The sequence below is a fragment of the Centruroides sculpturatus genome, unplaced genomic scaffold (genome assembly GCF_000671375.1).
Source record: "Centruroides sculpturatus isolate CEXI.00-Female unplaced genomic scaffold, Cexi_2.0 scaffold846, whole genome shotgun sequence".
NCBI lineage: Eukaryota > Metazoa > Arthropoda > Arachnida > Scorpiones > Buthidae > Centruroides > Centruroides sculpturatus.
Window position 1 is genome coordinate 31,632 of NW_019385321.1, and position 22,864 is coordinate 54,495.

The following is a 22,864-nucleotide window of genomic DNA, read 5'->3' on the forward strand; positions in this document are numbered from 1 at the left end:
GTCTTCTAATTTGCTTGCAGTTAAACTGTGCTTTTATATAAGCACCATACCACTAATTAACTGTGTCTTGAACTTCTATGGTAGTAACTACAGAATTTCATTTCACATTTTACTTCCATTATAATTATATATTGCAGTTGTTTGTAATTTGAGACCATTGTTTGTAAGGATTGAGGCCTTCTAACATTTTATTATTGATCATTATGCATAACAACCATGTTACTTGTTTCTTTAATATTTTATTTTCTTCTGACACTAATTTTAGCAATAGATTTTTGATAAATTGCCTTCTGTAATGTGCACGGTGTACATAAAAGAATATAGCAGCTTTAAAGGTGTTTAATTGCACTTTAAATGTAACAAAGAATAACAAACCAAATGTGAAAAAAAAGAGTAACATCTCTAGTTTACTTTATAAGTGTTCAATATGAGCTTTGTTTTTCACGTGACACATCCAATCTGTAGGCTAATTCCTCCCATACCTTAACCAGCATTTCTTGAGTGATAGTAGCAACAGCTTCTCAATCCTGTGTCTCAACTCGGGCAGATTAGTAGGCAGTGGGGGCACGTAGACTCAGTCCTTTACAAAACCCCAAAGAAAAAAATTGCAGGGGGTGAAATTGAGTAATCTTGGAGGCCACATGAGATAAGCCCTGTCATTGAGTCCATGGTGACCAATCCAGTGNAACAATGATAAACAAATAGTTAGTAATAAATATATATTTCAAATATTCAAAACAAGTCAAGATCAATTATGTACAAACAAAAAAATACAATCAATCAATAAGAGAAATTCTTTTTCCCAGTGTGGGACGTACAATTAACTAAATTTCCAAATAAAGTTCAAAAGCAAGAAATATACCTCTTATGACTTAACTGCTTCACCAAAAAGAATGCCAGACAATTCAATTCAAGGAAAGTTGCTTTTGGGAGCTATACCACACAGTTGAATGGATGTGTCATTTTTTTATCTGCTTACAAGTGTAATTCCACACTACCCTATTTACATATTGATGCATTATGGGATCAGTCACTTATGTAAATAAATATTCATTGATCTTAATTTTGAATTTAGTATATTTTGAGGATTTCTTGGGAGTTTCCATCCTTAAAACATAAAAACATCAACAGAAAATACCAAAAAGAAAATGACAACAACTAAAAATAATGCCCAAAACATAAAATAACAATCAGACTTTGACTCCTTACAGCATTAAAAATCAATTACTACACCTTCCTTAAGTAGCACTTGCAATAATCTGTCCATCATGGATGCTACAAGGGATTTTAAAACTTTTATCCAAGTTCTCCCATAAAGTCTGTATGGCATTGTTAGTTCCTCCTTTGTATTGAATTCACAATGTCCATTTTCATAAATATTGTGTGACATAAATATATCACGCAATAGCTGCATATTATATGCTTTAATTAATATTTTCTATTATCTTACTAATTATGATAATTATTTGGATATGAATTTCTTAGAATTTTAAGTTAATATTAATTACATTTAAAGAAATATTTTTAAAATCTCATAAATGTTAATTAAAACTTTGATATTGAACTATAATGAAATATAGATTTTAATAAGAAAAGTAATTTGGATAATATATAAAAAACACATTTTTTCATATATCTCCAGTAGGATACTTCTTTATAGTTCTAACAAATATTTTTGGCTTGATTTACAGGCTTTCTTTGGGTTAGATGCCATTCCAATTAGGAGTTATGTTGTTTTATAGTTACTCAATTTATTAGCAGCATAACTTCTAATTGGAACGGCTTCTAACCTGAAGAAGGCCTGTAAATCAAGCCAAAAATGTTTGTTAGAACTACAAAGAAGTATCCTACTGGAAATGTATGAAAAAGTGTGTTTTTTTATAGATAATTTATAAAAACCCCAGCTTATGGTAGAAGATTTAGTTTGTAATTTGGATAGTTTCATAATATTTATTATTTGAATTTTTATTTCAGATTAAGAAATATGATTTGGCTATTTCAAATTTCCATTGCTATCCTTTGCATTATTCCTTTTATTGGATGCTTAAATAATGGTTTAGCTATAACACCCCCAATGGGATGGTTATCTTGGGCACGATTTCTTTGTAATGTTGATTGTAAAGAAGATCCTTATAACTGCATCAGGTAAAACGTTTAAGTTTACTAAGTAAAATTAAGTTTTATTAGTGAAGTATAATCACAGTCTGTATAATATAAAATGTAAAGTACTTTTTTGTAATCCATTGTTCAATAGCTCAAAAGTTTGTTATTTTATCATAATTGATATGTTAATTAAAAGACAATTGTCAATGATGTAATAATTGATTGCTTACTAAGTATTTTTACATTTATTAATAAGAGATGTTAATCAAATTTTAGGATGTTATTGTTTGTAAAATGAAAACCATTCACACTTTTCCAGCAAAATGGTTTACGGAACAACATTTTTGGTTTATTTTATAAACCTGCCTCAAGTTTAAACCTACAAACTTCCAAAATTCTTTCCCATAAACCCTCTTGCTGGAAAAGGTGAATGATTCTCATTTTACAAGTTATCTCTTCCAGTTTTAATTTTGGATTTTAGCATAATGTTATTGTTATTTTATATTAGTATTATTGTTTTCACTGAGCAATTAACATAGTGTAATTTATGTTTGAGTGACTGTGATGGTTAAGTGTCAGCTTATTGCTCTGGTAATCTGGGATCAATCTGGATGAGCCAACCCAACAGTTTTTTTATGAATGGTATTTTCAGATATGTTGGGCTCCATCCATCATCCATTGCCCCATTGTGAATTTGGCTGAACCTGTGATGAGTATGGGAGAACAGGATCCTCTTAGTATCCACAAGGAAAAGAACAAAAACAAAGAAATAAAAACAGTGTAACCACTTTAACATTTATGATTGTTTTATCTGTCAAAAAGTTGAAATATCCAAGATATGCAAGAAATATTATATATATAATTATAAATACTTAATAAATTGAGTAAATAATAGCAATAAGTATGTGATTAGATAAATATTAAGAGATTCTAATTAATATTATAAATTCGTATATTTAATATATAAAATCACTATTATTCACTTGTTAAGTATATTAAGGTCAAATTTTGTATAAGTTATGAAAATAAAAGATTAAAAATCAATTTCACTATTTCACTAGTAATTAATTTTATTTATTTGTTTTACAATTTCAGTAATTAAGAAAAAATTAATTTTTAAATTTAAATTATATAAACTGACTATGTAATTTTAAATCATTCTATAACTGAGTAAGTATAACAAAATTCAGTAACTGATTATATTTAAGATGCATTCAATTATTGCATGATAAAATTCAATTTTTTAGAATATTAAAGTTAAAAAGACAGATGTTAAAGTTAACTAAATTAAATGTTTATGCTAATGATAGTTAATACTAACAGTTATGAGGTAGTTGTTCTGCTACCTTACTAATTTTAGTAGCCATATCTTACCTAGCTACTTACCTTATTATTTTATTAGCTTAGTTGATTGGGAAATTGAATCCTAAAAGATTTTTGTTTGGATTCATTTTAATGTTAAATAATTTGTTTGTATAGCTTTTAGTTTTTAAGAATAAACATGTATTTTAATTTTTTAATATATATTGTTTATTTGCTAATTTAGAACATTTTTCTCTTATTTCTATTCAATAATAATTAATTTTAATTATATTTTTTTAAACTTGAATATTTTAAAAAATATAAGTGTAATTTTAGTGAATCATTGTATATGGAAATGGCTGACCGTCTTGCATCAGATGGCTTTAAAGAAGCTGGTTATGAATATGTTAATATTGATGATTGTTGGATGAGTAAGGAACGAGATGCTAATTCTCAATTAGTAGCTGATCCTGATCGATTTCCTCATGGAATCCAAGCTCTTGCTGATTATGTAAGTTAAACTTTTTTTAAATGTATTAAACATCTTTATGAAAACTATTGTGGATTATTAAGATTTTTAGATACAATGATTGCATTTAACAAAATATCCCAAATTTCTTTATAAAATTTCTCAAAATATTGATTACTGTTGTTTATGCATTATGGCTACATTGTAGTCATATTTCTTTGAAAGTTTTATATTGATAAACTTTGTAAAAACTATATATAATTATTTTTTCTAAATAAGTATCTATATCATTTTTGAAAACAGAAATAATATAGATACAGGAAATCCTCATTAATTCAAATTCAGATAGTTCACAATCCCATTAGTTTGTAACTGTACTTTTGTTCCAGGAAGAGATGTAGAGATTTATACATTAAGGAATTCGGTTTGTTCGAAATACAGCTACTTTGTATGTTAACTGATTTGTTTACATTGAAGTACCTCCATGCTATAAGAGAACAATAGACCAAGAACAACTTTAATCAGGAGAATATGTCTTTGCTTTTACAGAAACACATTTTTGGGTGTTACCCATGGAATATTTTTTTTTCTCTTATTTCATAAAACATGGTTGGTTTTTGGAATTGCAAGATTGGGCTACAAGTAGCAAATTGATATATTTTTAGGGCTCTAGGCTATTAGATTTGAATGACTTACTACTTTTTGGGCCACTTTAAAAATAATTTGGGCTACATTTCGAGGAATTTGGTTTTACTTTTATGAAACCTATCTGGCAACTTGCAAAGTTCTCACTGGAAACGTGCTGTTTCTTTATGTTATTATTAAATAATAAAAATAACATTTTGTATAGGTAGCCATATTCCATTTGCTTAATAAATTACATCAGTTATGTGGCATTTGGCATATACATAAATATGTAAATCTTGGATAATTCAAAATTCAATAATTCAAAGTCATGATTATTTTGTTCCCTGAATTTCAAGCTAATGAGGATTTCCTGTACTTATTTACAGTTGTTTACATTTATTTTCATTGACTTTTTTAATTGAGCACAAACAAAATAATCTTTGTTTTTTTTTTTTTTAAAAGCCAAACTTGTGGGATTTGCCTGAACTGATAATAGTAACCAACTGATAACATTAAATGGTGTATTTTTAACAGTTTAGGCAAATCCTAAAATATTTACAATAAGCAGCATATACTGTATACTATTTTATAAATTTTTATACTTAATCCTTGTTGTGTTTTTTTTTTTTTGCCTGACAATGGTAACTTTTTTACTGAAAGTGTTAATTTCTCTGAGTCATTAAAGTAATACTAAAAAAATTGTTTTTGATTTATTAACATTGTATAATTTAAAAAGGTATAATTTATTCAGTATTGTTTATCTGCTAATTTTAACAACAGCTAATATAGTATTGTTAAATGACCAATAACAATATCAATGATTATAATAAGTAGAGTTTACTGTATAATAACAAAACAATAAATATTAATTTTATACCACAATGCAGTGAATTTTGAAATTATGTGAGGATTGCATCCTAAGTAATGAATATTTTAAATTTCATGTAATAAGAACAAAATTTTCAGTTTATTTTAATAAACTGAATAAATAAATTTTCAAAAATAAATAAAAACAATATTTATTTTTAAAATTCCTTTCAGGAAACAAAATAAACTAAAAAGGTTTTTTATTCTGAATATTTATTTTCATATACATTTTTAAAACTCTTTTTAGGTATTTTATGTTTATTAAAAAACATTGATTTAAAACTTAAAACTCAGAAAGATGAATCTTTTATATTTTTTATATAGGTTCATTCTAAAGGATTAAAACTTGGAATTTATGAAGATATTGGCACAGAGACATGTGGAGGGTATCCAGGAAGTGCAGGCCATTTTGATATTGATGCTCAAACATTTGCAAAATGGGGAGTAGATATGTTAAAATTAGATGGTTGTTATGCTGATCCAAAAAGTATGGATAAAAGTATGTAATTTTAATTCTTTGTTTAGAATTATAAATTTGCATGAATGAAGTTTTTATGAAAAACGCAAATACAGTGAAACCTCCATTAATGGACACTCCCAAATAGCAGACACCTCTACTTAATGGACATTTTACCCAGACCCTTCAAATAGGACATCTATTATATTTACCTCTAAATAGCAAACACTCTAAATAATGGACACCATTGTCCATAACCAACTTTATGAAAATGCAATGACCTGCCTTCAATATTCTGAAAAAATTATGTACGAAAATTTTAGAACAAAAACAAAGAATCGGTTCAAATACTCTTTCAGATGATGAATTTTGACCATAAGCACCAAATAAAGGTTGGTTGGTTGGTGTTTTATTGCACAAGGGCTACATAGGCCAAGTTGGCCATAACCAAATAAAGACAGGCTTAAAATAGGAATAGGGGAAGAGGGCATGTTATAAGAAGTTGAACAATATTCTTTATCTGTTACAGAAGTTAAATCTAGTTAAGTTGTCAATGACCATTTATCGTTATACATATTAATGTTATTAAACTTCTGTCTTCCTGTTGGAATTAAGCTTATTATACCAAAAAACTATAACCATTTATTTGACAAGAACCATATTATAGTAGTAATAAAAAAGAAACTTAAGATCATAAATGTGAGAAAACTGAATATCTTCACACATTTTGAAGTGGTTGGCAAAGTGTTTTCATAACACAACCTTTGAACTTTCATCAAACAAATGCTGTTGTTATAACTGTTTTAACAGCTTTATGGTGGGTAAAGTGTAATTTTTTAATAAATCAGTCTGAAAAAAGCAAAAATGTTCGAAAAGTTACACCTACTTGATAACTACAAATAAGACAAATCCCTGTATCGATTTTTATTAGATCATAAATGATGTTTATAAATGTAACAATTCCAAATATATTTCCCACTCCTTGAAATGGATAGCAAATCACCTTCATAACTCAACATTTGAATGAGATTCAATTAAAATGAGATTTTAATAGCTGAAAAATAAATGATATATATATATATTTTTTAATTATATATGCTACATATACTTTTCGTTATATTCACATTCCTAATGCAAATTTGGTGTTTTCATAATCCATCTTATTTGTCACTATATGGTGACCAGGTTAAAATATACTGATACAGTATAGCCACCAGCATGTATTGTATCTCTGAATAGCAGACAAACTTCTCAGTCTTGATGATGTGCTTGTTGTTGTACCAAAACACAAAAACAAGTTTCTAGATTATCCAAAATTTTGTTTATCTGAAAGACCCCTGGTTTCATCAAGTTTGAATAATTATGGGTATCTTTGTAATCAAATGAGTTAAATGCATTACTAATCAATTTGTCATAAAGTACAAATTTCACTCAGTGCACATGCTCGAAGTTGGTGATGTTTCAAACAACACTCTAACAAAATTCATGAAGGAAAGAGTTTGTTTACTTTGTGAAAAAAATAGCACCCAGCAATATTGATGTTTTTAAATCTACTTGAGTGTTTAAATTGTGGATTAAAATGGGAAATGATACAAAATCTATCCATCTGAAGCAATTTAAGAAAAATATTTCAGTTATGACTGCATTAGTAACATTCATTAATTTGATTTTAGAAATAGCCATTTTGTTGTAAACAAATTGGTCAAAATATCTAGTATAAAAAAAGTATAAAAAAAATATAATGAAGATAAGAATAATGATGATATCATTCTTGTTAAACTTGTTTAACTTTATGAATATACTCCAAGTTTCTACTGAGCAGCAAGTTCTTACTTAACTTTATGTCATTCAGGAAAGATAGAAATACATTTGTAATTTACAATTATTGTCATTGGATTTTCATTATAAACCTTAAAATTAACTCTATGAGATAGAAAATAAATGCTGGAGTTCCAAACATGATCTATAATTAGAATAATATTAACTAAATTATACGTCATTTATATCATTTAGTCTATGGTGTAATTATTTTGGTTAAATATTGTTTCACTTAAGTTCTCAGAAATTATGACATTATAAGTGAAGATTTGCTGTATTTGTTTTATTTCTAAATGTTTAATATTTAGCTTTTTTTATTTAAATTTGAAAAATTTTTAAATTATGTATTTTATATATAGCTTATCCTCAAGTAACAGCTGCTTTAAATCATACTGGAAGACCAATCTTATTTTCTTGCAGTTGGCCTGATTATCAACAAGCATCAGGAATGAGTGTAAGATAATATTTTCTTATAATAATAATTCTATATTTTTATATCCAAATGAATATAATATTAAAACAAAATAATAGAGGTTAAATCCTGTTGTAATGAAGCTGTTTTGAACATAACTTATAACAAAATTTCAGTGTAACAAACTATGATAAAGAAAAAAAAGCAATTAATCAACTCATTATTTGAAAACAGTCATACAAATGCTAGTAATCATTACAAAAATATTATTTTTTCATTAAGAAGTTTGTTATTTCAGCTAGGGTTTCCAAATTTCCAACATTTTGGAACCTTTGGGAATCAAGAATGGGAAATTGTATTTCCTGAGAATTCTCATAATAATCTTTTATATTTAATTTTCATTGATGATCTGTAATAGTAGCTAAGCTTCTTTTGTGCATTATTTTCAGGTCTTGCTTTGAATGTAATTTGGTTACATTTTCATTGTTTTCATTAAGTAAATGCCAACTGATGGTTTTTTCAAAATAGCTTTAATTACAGACAGACAAAATAAACTTTATTATGCCCGACACCGCTAGGCACAGTCGGGATGAATATATACAGTGTGTACATAGAGGTGACATGCCGAGCAGGAAAACCGACAGTGAGCGTAAAAGAAAAGAAATCAAAATACACGTAGATATAAAATTCTGATGTCAGGAGTCATGCGGTAAATAAAAGTGAGAAAAAACGTTTATCAATGTATTAATGTTCTGTTAAAGTAAAGCTTGACCATCCTTTGAAAAAGGGAAAAGTACTTTTTACTCGACACTAAAATTTCCAGCTTACACGGCCAATTGAGATTATCTTCTTCCACGTAAAGTTTGAGCTCGTTCCTTATGTCCTCCAGCAGTGGGCAAGACAAAAGATAATGCCTTACTCCATCACGCACATCGCAGTTTGGACAGCAGTCAGTGTCGCTGTGTAGAAACCGATGTAAGTATACATTGAATTTACCATGTTCTGAGAGCAGCTGTGACATCTGGTGTTGAGGGTGGACCCATTTCAAGCTGAGGCATCTTGCTACGTCTGGGAAGAACTGCCGGGAAATGTGCTGCTCTGGGATATGCTCCCATTCTTGTTGCCACACTACAATTGTATGCTTTAATTACTACTAAGTAATAACTTGTAACATTAACACATTTGTAAATGAATGGGTAAAATTTATATAAGATAATGTCATAATTTTATTTGAGAATTACAAAAACTTTGATTAAAAAAAAATTTAAATAATCTGATGTCATGTTTTTTTTGGTCCCTTGAGTTTTGAAATAACAAGGTTCTACTGTAAGTACATCACAAACATCAGCTGCAAACTGATTGAATGTGGTTGGTAATATCAGTTGTCACTTTGTGAAAACAATTCATTGTGGAGAGTAGAAACAGTTTGTGTTTACACAGAGAAATATTTATTTTTAAAACCCAGGATATTACTTAATGTCATATTAAGGTAAGCTACCTTAGATTTCTTTAATTAGTTTACCTGAAGATGACTGTAGTCAAATCCTGGGTAGTGAAAATAAATATTTTTTTGTGTAAATACAAACTGTTTTCTCTTCTCCATGATCAAATGTGCTTGAATTACAATAAGTAAAATTAGCTGGTCATGTGTTATCTAATTCTGATATGCAAGCATTTCTGGAGACAGGTAATATTGTAACACAGTGTAAGTTTACATAATGATAAATAGGAAAAATGTCTAAAAGATACATTGTGAGTAATACATTTATTTCCTATTGTGGATATTACCAGGTTCTAGGAACCAAATTTCCCACTTTTCTGACCAACTTTTCTTGGGATTCAGGAACAGGAAAATGAAAAAACTCTCAAGAACAGGCAGGAAGGAATTCAAACTAGAAATCATAATTTCATCTGTATCATATTTTTTACTAACATTATTAAAAGTAATAATCTACATTGTTTAACTGCTAAAGATATTTTCTAGGACACCAAAAAAAGGACAATATTTGTGAATTTTTTCAGACTGTTTAAAGCTTTTGGAAGTGAAATACTCTCATCAGTTGATTTGTTTTTCCTCATCACTTGTAAATGTTATTTCTACAGGAGACAAACATAAATATACATTTTCAATAATTTCTTAGTCTTCTAATTTGCTTGCAGTTAAACTGTGCTTTTATATAAGCACCATACCACTAATTAACTGTGTCTTGAACTTCTATGATAGTAACTACAGAATTTCATTTCACATTTTACTTCCATTATAATTATATATTGCAGTTGTTTGTAATTTGAGACCATTGTTTGTAAGGATTGAGGCCTTCTAACATTTTATTATTGATCATTATGCATAACAACCATGTTACTTGTTTCTTTAATATTTTATTTTCTTCTGACACTAATTTTAGCAATAGATTTTTGATAAATTGCCTTCTGTAATGTGCACGGTGTACATAAAAGAATATAGCAGCTTTAAAGGTGTTTAATTGCACTTTAAATGTAACAAAGAATAACAAACCAAATGTGAAAAAAAAGAGTAACATCTCTAGTTTACTTTATAAGTGTTCAATATGAGCTTTGTTTTTCACGTGACACATCCAATCTGTAGGCTAATTCCTCCCATACCTTAACCAGCATTTCTTGAGTGATAGTAGCAACAGCTTCTCAATCCTGTGTCTCAACTCGGGCAGATTAGTAGGCAGTGGGGGCACGTAGACTCAGTCCTTTACAAAACCCCAAAGAAAAAAATTGCAGGGGGTGAAATTGAGTAATCTTGGAGGCCACATGAGATAAGCCCTGTCATTGAGTCCATGGTGACCAATCCATTGGTCAGTGACATCATCATTCAACCAATCTCATACAAAGTGATGCCAATGTGGAGGTGTGCCTTCTTGTTGCCAAATGAACTTACTTGGTTCATCTTGCAGTTGGGAAAATAGCCATTCTTGGAGCATATCCAAATAAGCCACTCCTGTTACGGTAGCTTCAGCAAAAAAGAAAGGCCCATAAACTTGTTGTTGTGAAACAGCACAGAAAACACTAACTTTTGGGGAGTCTCATTCACATTTATGGGAATTTTCAGATCCATGATACTATAATGAATTCAAACTGCTATATTCTTTTATGTACACCCTGTATTTTGACTGTCTGGAAAATGAATGAAACTTGTTACCATATTTAATTAAAGAAGCCAAAAATAATTCCTTAACAAGAAGTTTTAAGTTTTCTTTTGAATTTTGACTGCATATAAACTTTCTAAATCCAAAAAGTGCAGAGATACTCTGCAATTTGGAGATAGAAATTTGACTTGATTTTTATCTCTAAACTTCATAATATCACTACAGTCTTTTGAATTTGATTTAAATTCACATACCAAAATTATATGCTGAATAGTTATCAGTCAAGAGAAGAATTTTTTATCTTTTTATTTGAAAAGTTTTAGCCATTCATTAAATATTACATTTCACCTGAATACAGTAGAGCATTAATTATCCAAAGCAATTAGGGACTAGGGTTGTTCGGATAACTGATCATGTATGATAAAATATATTAACCTATCCCATGTTGAAATTTTTCTCTGTTGTGTGTCGCTTTGTGTTGGATTTTCGTCGATGTTAAGCCTAACAAAAGTTTTTTAAAATAATAATCATGGTTATTGTATCGTTAAAAATTATTTCTTTATTTTGCACAAACAAAATAAATATATTGAAAAATATAAAAACAAAAAAAATTATATTTCGGAAGTTAATCTAGTATCAAAAACATTCCAATTCAGCACGACACACAGTCCTCAGAAAAACACCACACAAAACAAGCAAAACTCTTTCTTTTTCTTGGGTTTATCTGGAAATGTCAGCTGCTTGGGCTATATTCTCTGATGAACTGAAGCAAAACACACCACTCACGATGCAAGGTCCTAGAATATAGCTCACAATGTGAAAAAAAAAGCCTCATTCAAATACTGGTGCATCCTTAAGTACCCTCTTGACATGTATGAATCAGAACGTTTTTAATACTAGATTAACTTCCGAAATATAATTTTTTTTTTTTGTTTTTATATATTTCAATATGTTTATTTTGTTTGTGCAGAATAAAGCAATAATTTTTAACGATACAATATGGTCGCACCAGGGCTGCCAGCTAAAACACGCACACCAACAAAAATAATATTGGAGTAGCCCAAGACATAGCCAAATATTGTAGTGCCACAGCACTAGCAGAAATTTGAATTTGCCGACTGGAACACTTTTAGTTAATCGATGTTTCAGTTAATAGGTATTTGGATAATCAATGCTCTACAGTATATTTATTTGCTTGATAATCACAGGAAAGTTTCAATTATCATGCAAACAGCATTCTTAAAACTTTCATGGATTTACATGTCTTCCAATAGTGTGTTTTCAGTTTTTATATTTTAAAAATCTTGTAGCAAAATAATACAGTTGATTTTTTTTCTCTGTCCATTTCATTAATCTCCTATAACAGTAAGTTTATGATGTAAAAGTAACTTATAAAATTCACTGTCTCATTAGCATTAAAAATGTTGATATTGTATTCAGTGATTTTTTTTTAATATCATTAGCACATCATTTGCTAACTAGATCTTGTGATATGTTGTTTTCTTTTCCACATATTGTTCCATAAGCTGTCTCATATTAAACTCAAAATCAATTGAGCCATTAAATGCTTATTGGATAACTATCAGGTTTTGAAAGTTTCTCAGAATTTAATGCTTCTTTGCATATTATTAGACCATTAATTGAGACTTCTTTTTGAACATTTTGTAACAATGAAAAAGCAGTTTTATTGATGACATCATATAAAACATTTTGAACTTTATTGAATGTCCCAAGGTTCACTCTTTAATCTTTCTTCAATTCTTTCATAATCTTTTAAAATTGCAACTAATATTGAAGAAGCAATATCAAATTTCTTGTAACATTGTATATCTTTTCACTAGTGACTATTTTTTCTAAGATTGTTTTTTTTAACATAAATGACACTAATTTATATTAAAAGAAAACAGTTTTGGAAAAAATAATTGAGAAATTGTTTCTTTTATGGGTGAAAAACATAATATTAATTAATCTTGTAATAATTATAATAAATTGCAATATTACAAATAAATACAAATTGTGTATTTTGTACTTTATAGTTTTTGTGTCATCTGTAATAAAAATAGATATAAATATTACAAAATATTTTTACAAAATTTAGTATTGCTGGACTGCAAACTCTACTCACTGTGTGACACAACATATCAGTGAATCTAAAATGAGCTGATTCAGACAAATTTAATTGAAGTAGGTAACCTATATTCATCTATACTACAGAAGTTTTTTAAACATGATGATAAAACAATTGTTAGCTTAGTATGTTGATTTTGATAAAACAAGATTTATTTTATACAATTTACTTAATAAATTTGTATGTGAAAATTATGAAATTCAATACAGTGAAAACTGCTTAGGCGACCACCTGCATTCGACGGGCACCTGCCAAAACGGGCAAAAATTTCTGGCACGGAATAGTTTATCCATAGAGTCTTCGTATAAGTTACCTGTATTAAACGACCACCTGTGTAACGCGACCGCGGGCATCGATTTTTGGTCCGAAACAACATACAACACCTGTAATAAGCGACCACTTTCGCGAATGTATCTGGTCTAAACTATTGTAAGAACCCATCTCAACAACGTTTCCACCTCCTAATATAATGAATTAGTCTAAACTCTCGTTCGAACCCATCCCGGGCACTTCTCCCACCCTTGAAATTAGGTGCAGGTGTTAATAAATTAGTCTAGCAACAAAGGAAATTCATTTCAGTTTGTTGGAAAATGTCCGAAATGCAAAGTGCTGTCGTTAGAAGATCGTATTAAAGTTATCACAACAGCAATTAGCGGCGAAGTTTAACTGTGGGAAAACAAAATTTATTTTACCCTAGACCTACAGTATTTTCCTTGGGGGTGTAAAATATTGTACACGATACAATTAATCGGCTGATCTCATCGTTTGATAAAATCTATTTTTATTTATTTATTTTGAAGCTCATATACAGTACACGTGCGATAAATAGTTTCTGTATCAACCTACCTTATTTCCACGATATTTTTAGAAAAATAATATCCAAGTAATTTTCGCAGGCAAAATATTCAAAAAACAATAAACGCATTAATGCAAAAATCAGTTTTACTTCCTTTTTCGATTCCGCGATTGTAATGAAATCGTATAATGAGAAAAAATAATAAAATCGTTTTATTATTAATTAATAATTTTTCTTATTGTACTTAATTAATTAAGAAAATATTAAATATTAAAAAATACAGTATTTTTAAAGTTAAAATAAGATTAAACTAACGAAAACCAAAAGCAAAGTGATGGAGAGATAGGACGCGCTTGTATATTGATGACGTAATACACGTAACTGAGGAGCGAACGAAAAGAACCGAGTCGAATTAATTAAGTCGGAAAAAAGAAAGTGTGCATTATAATCGAGAAAATGCGAGTATTGTATTAATCTTTAAAATATTGGTGTTAAATCTGTCTTATAATATCATGACGACTCCTGTAAATCGGGTTATCCGATAAGAATAAAATACAATACCAATATAGCCCTATCGTTGAAAAAATTCGCTTATTTTTGCTCACCTCGAGTTTTGCTTAGTAGAAATGGCTAAAAAGTGCGCAAAATACGTACGTAAATACGGTATTACAGCACCACCTGTATTGGACGACCACCTGCCTAAAAGACCACTTTTTGAAGGAACCGTGGGTGGTCGCCATAGACAGGTTTTACTGTACATTAGAAATTGACTTGTAATACTTTTAATATTTTTATTGTGAAATTTAATTCAGTTTTATTGACATAGATGTTAATTATCTCCACTTGGAAGTATAAAAAAAAAAAAAGATAAAATATAATTATAATAAAAGCATACATTAAACTTACACATAATGATTTAATATTAATTTTTTTATAAATTTAACATAGTTATAAATGAATTAAATAATGTTGAATGACCATCATATTTCTTGAATAAGTATATTTCTAACTTATTGAATAATTTCTTTCATCTTGACAGAATACATAAGAATCTGGATATAATAAAATTTAACTTTTGTATTTTATAAACTTATAAATACAAAATTGATTTTATTCAATCTAATTTGTAACAGTAATGATACTGAGGTTAATTTGTAACATTAATGAAATTATAATTAAATAAGTTTTTTGATTCACTAACACAAGGTGTGTTTCTATTTCAACACATTTCAACACAATTAAATAAGTAATAGACATATGACAAGTAGTCAGAAAATCAGGATGAAGCATCCCCTTGTTTTAACAGCTATGAAGATCGTTAAAATGTCAGAAAACTAACAATAGAATTAATTAATTTTATTCTTCAATACATAAATTGTCAAATTGTTATATAGAAAAATCATGAAATAACAACATGCTACTCTCTTAATTAAAAACTTTCCAGCTTTTTTTTTTTTATCAAAATTAAATGTAATGACTTAATTATTTTGAATATGGTTGCATAATAAAAAAAAATACATCAAGTTTTATATTTATTATTACAAGCTATACAGGATGTTAAAGTCTGCATTTATACAGTAGATAGTACAAACCAAACTGAGTAAAAAAATCTTAGCAATTACTCTAACATAATGATGCCAAGCATGCATGAAAATGAAAAGAAGACATGTATACCTTCCTGTAAACTGAGGTAAATATTTAGCAAGATTTTTCTCTTTTTTTTTATGTTGCATACAATATGTAGAAGCCAATAAGTCAGTCATGAAACTAACACAAAATTGTTAATATCTTACATATAGTTGAATTTTTGAGTTATTGTTTATTAAGGTTTTTTTTTAATTGAGTATGGCATGTACTATCTACTGTATAAATATTAAATGCTTTTGTTAACACTCTGTACATATGGAAATTATTTTTAATCATGTTAGTTTTTATTGATTATTTTTAAAACTTATAAGTATTTTATATATGTTAATTGTTCTTTTATACTTTTTTAATTTTTAATATGACATTGTAAAATTAAAAGCTTTGCATTATTGATAATTTAAATATTTAAATATTTTCAGCCTAATTACACAAAAATTGCAGAAAACTGCAATATATGGCGCAATTTTGATGATATTAGTGATTCATGGCAGAGTGTTTTGTCCATAATTGATTATTATGCCAAAGAACAAGATGTACTCAGAGCAGCAGCTGGAAAAGGGCATTGGAATGATCCCGATATGGTAGTGTTTTTAAATGCTTTACTATTTATTTATAACAAATATTGTATATAAAAGGTCTAAATCTTATTTTATGATATATTTTAAATATATCATAAAAGAATGCTTAGATTGTGACTTATACTTTTATAAACTGTGCTTTAAATAAGTTTAAATTCAAACAATTTTTATTCTGTAAATTTTTGTCAACATTACCATTATTATAACTAGTTTTCTTCTATGAAAGACATTATTGAGAATTAAAAAAGCAGTAAAATTTTTAAACTTTGTCATTTAATAAATTAGAATTAAATATAAATATTGATCATTCAAAGGTTAATAAGTTAAGATTAAATTTTGTTAGTAATGTCTGTTTATTAAATATTTTATGTATTAATCATTAGACTTATATTTAATCAGCTGGTGTTTGACGTAAATTTAACATAACATAATTTATATATGTACAATGTTGGGTCAATGATTATTTCTATTTATTTACTTACTGATGTACTTAAATTAATTATTCATTTTTTGTTTATCAAACTTATCAATTTATTTTTAATGTGACAATATTTTTTATGAAAATTTCTAGAAATTTACTTATCTTTACTGATATTTCATAATTTAAAGAGGAAATATTAAATATATGAATTTATAATATGAAGGATATTTTTAAAATAAGCTCTGGTTTTTAATAAGAAGAAAAATACTGTAAATACTGTAAATATCATTAAAATATATTTTTTTTCCATATTCTACATACTTTTATCTACTTTTCTACATGATTTCCATTTTTGTTCAAACATTTGTTATACCACTCAACAATTTTTTGAATTCTGATTTCAAAGAAATCTGCCGCCTGCTGTCGGAAGACAGTAGGCCATTGCACTTGTTTTGTAAGGCACGCCAGTTTTCTCAAGGTCACACAATATGCATCATAATTGATTGTTGTGTCTCTTGGCTTAAAATCCACTAACAAAATCCTTTCCTGTCCCAAAAGACAGTTGTCATGATCTTTTGTGCTGAAATCATATCTCAGCAGATGACACAATTTTCTTAAACATTATAAACTTCTACACCTCAGCACACAGACAGACGATATGGCTGCAAATGGTGTCTAAACATGCTCAAAGCATGCTGGGAATAGATGCTCATGCACACTGCTGCAATTGCACATCACTCTCACTCTTATTCTCAAATGGACGTTATTTAAAAAATAGCCCTCATACTAATTCAAGAAAGCAATACACATATGGTAGATATCTGGTGACCATGTTTAAGATGCAGAAGTCGACGGTGTGTGATTAGTATTAATAAATGCAATTTTCATTTTATTATACATTTTATTTATTGTTCTCATTTTTTAATTGATTATTAGGACATTTAATTGTGTTATTTTTACCTTAAGTTTTGTGTATTTGCTATTTTAAGTTTATTGAAATGGGTATTGTTTAGGGTCTGGGAATGGATCAATTCACTTTCCATTATTTCCAATGGGATAAATTAGTTCAGATTTTCAATGGCCTCCTGGAATGAATGCCCCACTGTACTTGAATAATGTAAATGAATACAGGTATCCCTTGTACAACATGGTTTTGATCTAACGCTGTTTGAGAATTGGAGACATCCCATACAAAAAATCACAATTTTTAAGTGAAAACACTGTCATTTAATATTTTTTTATTCAAGCAAGTATGCATGTCGTCTTGAAATTTTCAATGTTGTATGTGCTGTTTGCCCAGTTTTCTTTAACGAGAACTGATTTCTACAATTTTTTTTCCCCTTGTCCTAGATTCTGTTCTAGCTTTCCTATAAATGAGGTGTCATTGTTATTGGTGATAGTGCTCTAAATGAACTTGAAAGACTGTCATTGTGTTTTGTTTTTATAAATTAAATTAAAAGTTACTACATAAGAGTAAATTTTTAAAGATCTCTTAGACAAATGCAAGCAAATGAAAATATCAAATTTTATGAAAAAAAGTAGAAAAAAATCAAGATGTTGCTGATACTTTAGCTTAAGATCAACAGAAAAGCTCAGACAATGATGATATTTTGCCAAAAAGAAAATTTCACCATTTAATAGGGTTTAGCAGTGAAGAAAAAATTAATATCAACATGCAAAACTTGACTGTGATTGTTAATTAATTATTTATTGCTTTAATAAACATATTTTTCTTAATTGCAAAAAAAGAATAGTATACTTTTGCTAACTTTTGAAACCTAACCTTATGTTTTGTACTAGTCCTTTGTTTCATATAACATGGTCCTTTTTCAGAACCTAACTATTCTGTTATAAGGGGATATTTGTTTTTACAAAATAAAAATAAAAAATGTTTTTATAAGATGGCATAATATTGTTATGTAAAATATTTGAATATGAAAAAATTGAAACTTAAATTATTTTTATTTATTTTATATTTCAGTTAGTTATAGGTAACTTTGGATTAAGTTATGATGAATCAAAAGCACAGATGGCTTTATGGTCAATAATGTCTGCACCCTTATTGATGTCAAATGATTTAAGAAAACTTAAACCAGAATTTAAAAAGATTCTTTTGAATAAAGATCTCATTGCCATAAATCAAGATTTATTAGGAACAATGGGAAAAAAATTACTTTCAGTAAGTTCATTAAATTTTTTTCCGATATCAAACAAAGAGTTAAATTTAACAAAATACTCATTATTTGTTCAATATATAAATATAATTTTATCTTCTTTTATGAAAGTATTTAAAAGGTCTGTTATATTAAAAATATTATTTTAAAATATATTTTAAAAATTGTAACTTTAATCTTCTTCTCATAGTTTAATAAATTAATATTGACAAATTTTGTTGCATTTTTCTGTAATTTTATAGATTAATATCAGAATAACTGTAAGAAAATTGTGAAACATATCTTGTTTTCTCCTAACAATTTTAAATTGATCATTGGCACAGATATTTCAGACAGCCCCTTATACTTTTTCAGAATTAAAATTTAATATATTACTAAGGATCTACTTATAATTATTAAATATGTTTAAAATAGGGACCAGTCCCTGTAATGGAACTATTGTTGTAATTTTAAATAGAGATTTGTTACATTTTTAATGTTCTTGATGATTATAGATTTATATACAGGAAAAAAAATTTTAGCTAAAATTTTTTAAAGAAATTTTTTCTATATCAACTTATTAATTTGGTGCTGTTATAAATAAAATTTTAAGGCAGGGGTATCCAACCCGCGGCCCACGGGCTGCATGCGGCTCAAAGCAAGTTCCAATGCAGCCCAATAAACGTGTAAACAAAACCGACAAATTCTTTTATTTTTTTTTTCGTTTACTTATTTCAATGGCATAAACTCAAAAAAGAAATTTCACAAAGCTGTAAACTTTTATACATATTTTATTTTTGAGTGAAAAGGAAATATTTTCAAATACTTGGTGATTTGTGAATGACGAAGGAATACTAAATAAAGCTGAAGTTGTGACTCAAAGGATTATAGACCCAAATTTGAGAAAAGGAGAGAAAGGCCAAAAGATAAAAAGTAGTGAGGAAGGTTGGAAAATTAAGGGTCAATATTTGCATAACAGAAGGTCTATTTAACCTTTCTCACTACTTTTTATCTTTTGTCTTTTCTCTCCTTTTCTCAAATTTGGGTCTATAATCCTTTGAGTTCCAACTCCAGCGTTATTTAATATTCTTTCCAGCATTGAAAGACCATTGAAAGATTTGGCTACCCTTTTTTCAGTTTGGCGTAAAAATTATCATTTCGTGCATTGGATACTTTCTGGGCTACATATTATTTATAAATATATTAGTCGAATAAAAATGCACTTTAAAATGGTGTTTCATCGTTTTTTATTAATTAGAGACCCAAATAAAACAAATATTTGTGTTTTTCAAATAAATTTTTGTTTGTTTCCTTTATAATAAATGAATTTATCTATTTCTAAGTAAAAATTGAAAGTGTCTGTAGAAATGATTTTTTAAAATATCCTTGTTCGTGATAAAGTTTTAATGCTTATTACTATAATCTAGACATGTTAATCCTTAAATATACTTGTATATTTAAGGATTGGGTCACAAATATATTATATATACTTTTGGCCCAAAACTCCATGACTTCTTTTAATGTGGCCCAGAAGAACAAAAAGGTTGGACACCCCTGTTTTAAGGTTTTATATAATTTGGTCAAAATCTCCGAGTCCATAGAATTTGAAAATTTTTTGAATGGATACAGTAATACAGTAAATGGTTCAGTATCTCTGAAGATTCAAATAATAATTATTTGAGATGTCACTGATCAAAAAATTATTGAACAATTGGAGATACATTATTTTTTCATAAACTTTCTATTAAAGAAATAAATTGAACACAGATTAGAAAACAGTTAGTTATTTATGGTTTTTGCTTAATAAGAATCTGATTTGATTCAACAATGAATTTTCATTTTAATGATATCGTAATAAAGTATCATAGAACCACATTGCACCTTATTCTATGTTGTGTTGTCTTCAAGTTGAAAATTAAGTAACATAAGACATTTTTTAAAATCCTCTTTTATTGACCATTAAACAAACTTGAGTTATCCATTACATATTATATACTGTATGCTGTAATATATTATTATTAACCAAGCTTTACAACAAGATTACAGATGTTGTTTTTTTTATGTTTTAATAGCATATAATCTATTCTAAGTTACAATGTTTGTTTTATTTTTTATAGATATGAAAATACATAACTTCTAAAAGAAAGTAGATTTTAAAATAGTGTTATTGAGAAAATAAACAGAATTACAAGTATTGTTTTTACTTGAAAGAATAGTTCAAAAGTATTTTTTTTTCATATTTTATTACATTTTAACTTCAATCTCTTTGTTACTTGTAATATCTATTCTGTATTTAAATTTCAAAAAGAATCACACTTGCTTATATGTGATTCTTTCTTCACATGGATGATGTTTTCAAATCTTAGAACATATAATTTATGGTGAGTAGTACATTTGAACTTTAGGATATTCCCAGAGGAAGAAATAATTGATGTCAAATACATGTTGGTGGTCACATGAGCCAATCTCTTCTGATTTCTTTTTCAAAAAAGCATAAAAATTGATCCAGAAATTGATCTCAGAATTGTATGTTCTATCAAATATGCATAGACAGAAAAATCTTTTTGAAATATATATTTGATGTGGACTCTTCACTTCTGTTTATTTGAGTTGTTTTAGAAAATTACTCTTGTATATATTAAAATTAATAGTAATTTTTTTTATAATTTAATGAATGATAAATAGCTCTTAATAAAGGAATTACAGTGAAAATTATTTTGTAATTATTATGTTTAAAAATTTTTTGTAATAATTTAAAAAAAATAATAACTTAATTACAAAGTAAGTTAATTTTAAGAAGTTCAGATAAATAATGTATGAAGTAAATCTGTATATTTGAAGGTTTGGACTGATTTCAGTTCCACAATATTTAAACATTTTCTGGTTAAATATTGCAATGTATTGTGAAATTTAATAAAATTTACTAGTTATTTTTTATTAAGTTATTGGAATATAGTAAACCCCACCAATTTAGACTTCACATAACTCAGATGAATTTTTTCAAAACAGTAATTTAAAATTTCTTAAAAATAAAATTTAAAATTACAATTAATGAGTATTACTAAAGACTGTACATTGTTGTATACTGTACTGTCATGAAATTTTTTATGTTCATTTCTTGTAATAATAAATTTAGCAGTATAATTTCAGCTTAGTAAAACTTCTGTATAGAGCCAATCATAACAAACTACTGTACTAAATTTCCACATTCTGGTTTTCCACATTATCAGAGAAAACACCCTGCTAACTCAGACTTTTGTAAACTCAGGCAAACTTCATTCCTCTCCTATTAGTCCATGTTAGTGGGCCTTTACTATATTTTTTAGTTCTTTAAGATTATGATAATGATTATTTATTTTATGTACATTCAATAATAAAATAATTTAATTATAAATTTTAGGTCAATAATGTTGAAATTTGGTCAAAAGCTATTAATCCAACTATAGGACAAGATACTTCTCATGCATTAGTTTTCTTCAATCGCAGAAGTTTAGGAGGTCCACTCAATGTTACAGTTGTTCTTAATAGTATTGGACTTACTCATGAAACTGGATATGAGTGTTATGAAGTATTTGACCATAAATTTTTAGGAATCTATAAACCAGAAAATAATCTAACAGTGCAAGTTAATCCATCAGGTGTTTCAGTAGTTGTAGCAAAGGTACAAAAATAGATGTAACTTATGTGAAACTACTGGAAATTATATTAATTACTAGTAATGCTTATATAACAGATAATTATAAAATGTTTTGCTATGCTATGTAAATAATTCTTTATATATATATTGAATTTTTTGTAATACTATGAAATTTTTTCTAANGTCTCTAATTAATAAAAAGCAACAAAATACCATTTTAAAGTGCATTTTTATTCAACTAATATATTTATAAATAATATGTAGCCCAAAATGTAGCCAATGCACCAAATGATATTTTTTATGTCAAACTAAAAAACAGGATTATAGACCCAA

At 27.6% G+C, this 22,864-nt stretch overlaps 1 protein-coding gene across 1 annotated transcript; it reads left to right on the top strand.

Moving 5' to 3' along the window:
• The first annotated feature begins 1,967 nt into the window (after positions 1-1,967).
• LOC111637616 (alpha-N-acetylgalactosaminidase-like) lies at positions 1,968-22,707 on the top strand. Its single transcript, XM_023383139.1, has 7 exons — positions 1,968-2,145; positions 3,742-3,916; positions 5,693-5,867; positions 8,003-8,097; positions 16,162-16,323; positions 18,723-18,920; positions 22,295-22,707. Exons 1-7 carry the CDS (start codon positions 1,985-1,987, stop codon positions 22,565-22,567), a joined length of 1,239 nt encoding a protein of 412 aa, XP_023238907.1. The 5' UTR covers positions 1,968-1,984; the 3' UTR covers positions 22,568-22,707.
• The last annotated feature ends 157 nt before the right edge of the window (positions 22,708-22,864 follow it).

Coding starts and splice junctions, on each gene's coding strand:
- LOC111637616 (XM_023383139.1), top strand. CDS start 1,985: ATGATTTGGCTATTTCAAATTTCCATTGCTATCCTTTGCATTATTCCT. Junction 3,917..5,692: donor TCCAAGCTCTTGCTGATTAT/GTAAGTTAAACT, acceptor TTTTTTATATAG/GTTCATTCTAAAGGATTAAA. Junction 5,868..8,002: donor TCCAAAAAGTATGGATAAAA/GTATGTAATTTT, acceptor TTTTATATATAG/CTTATCCTCAAGTAACAGCT.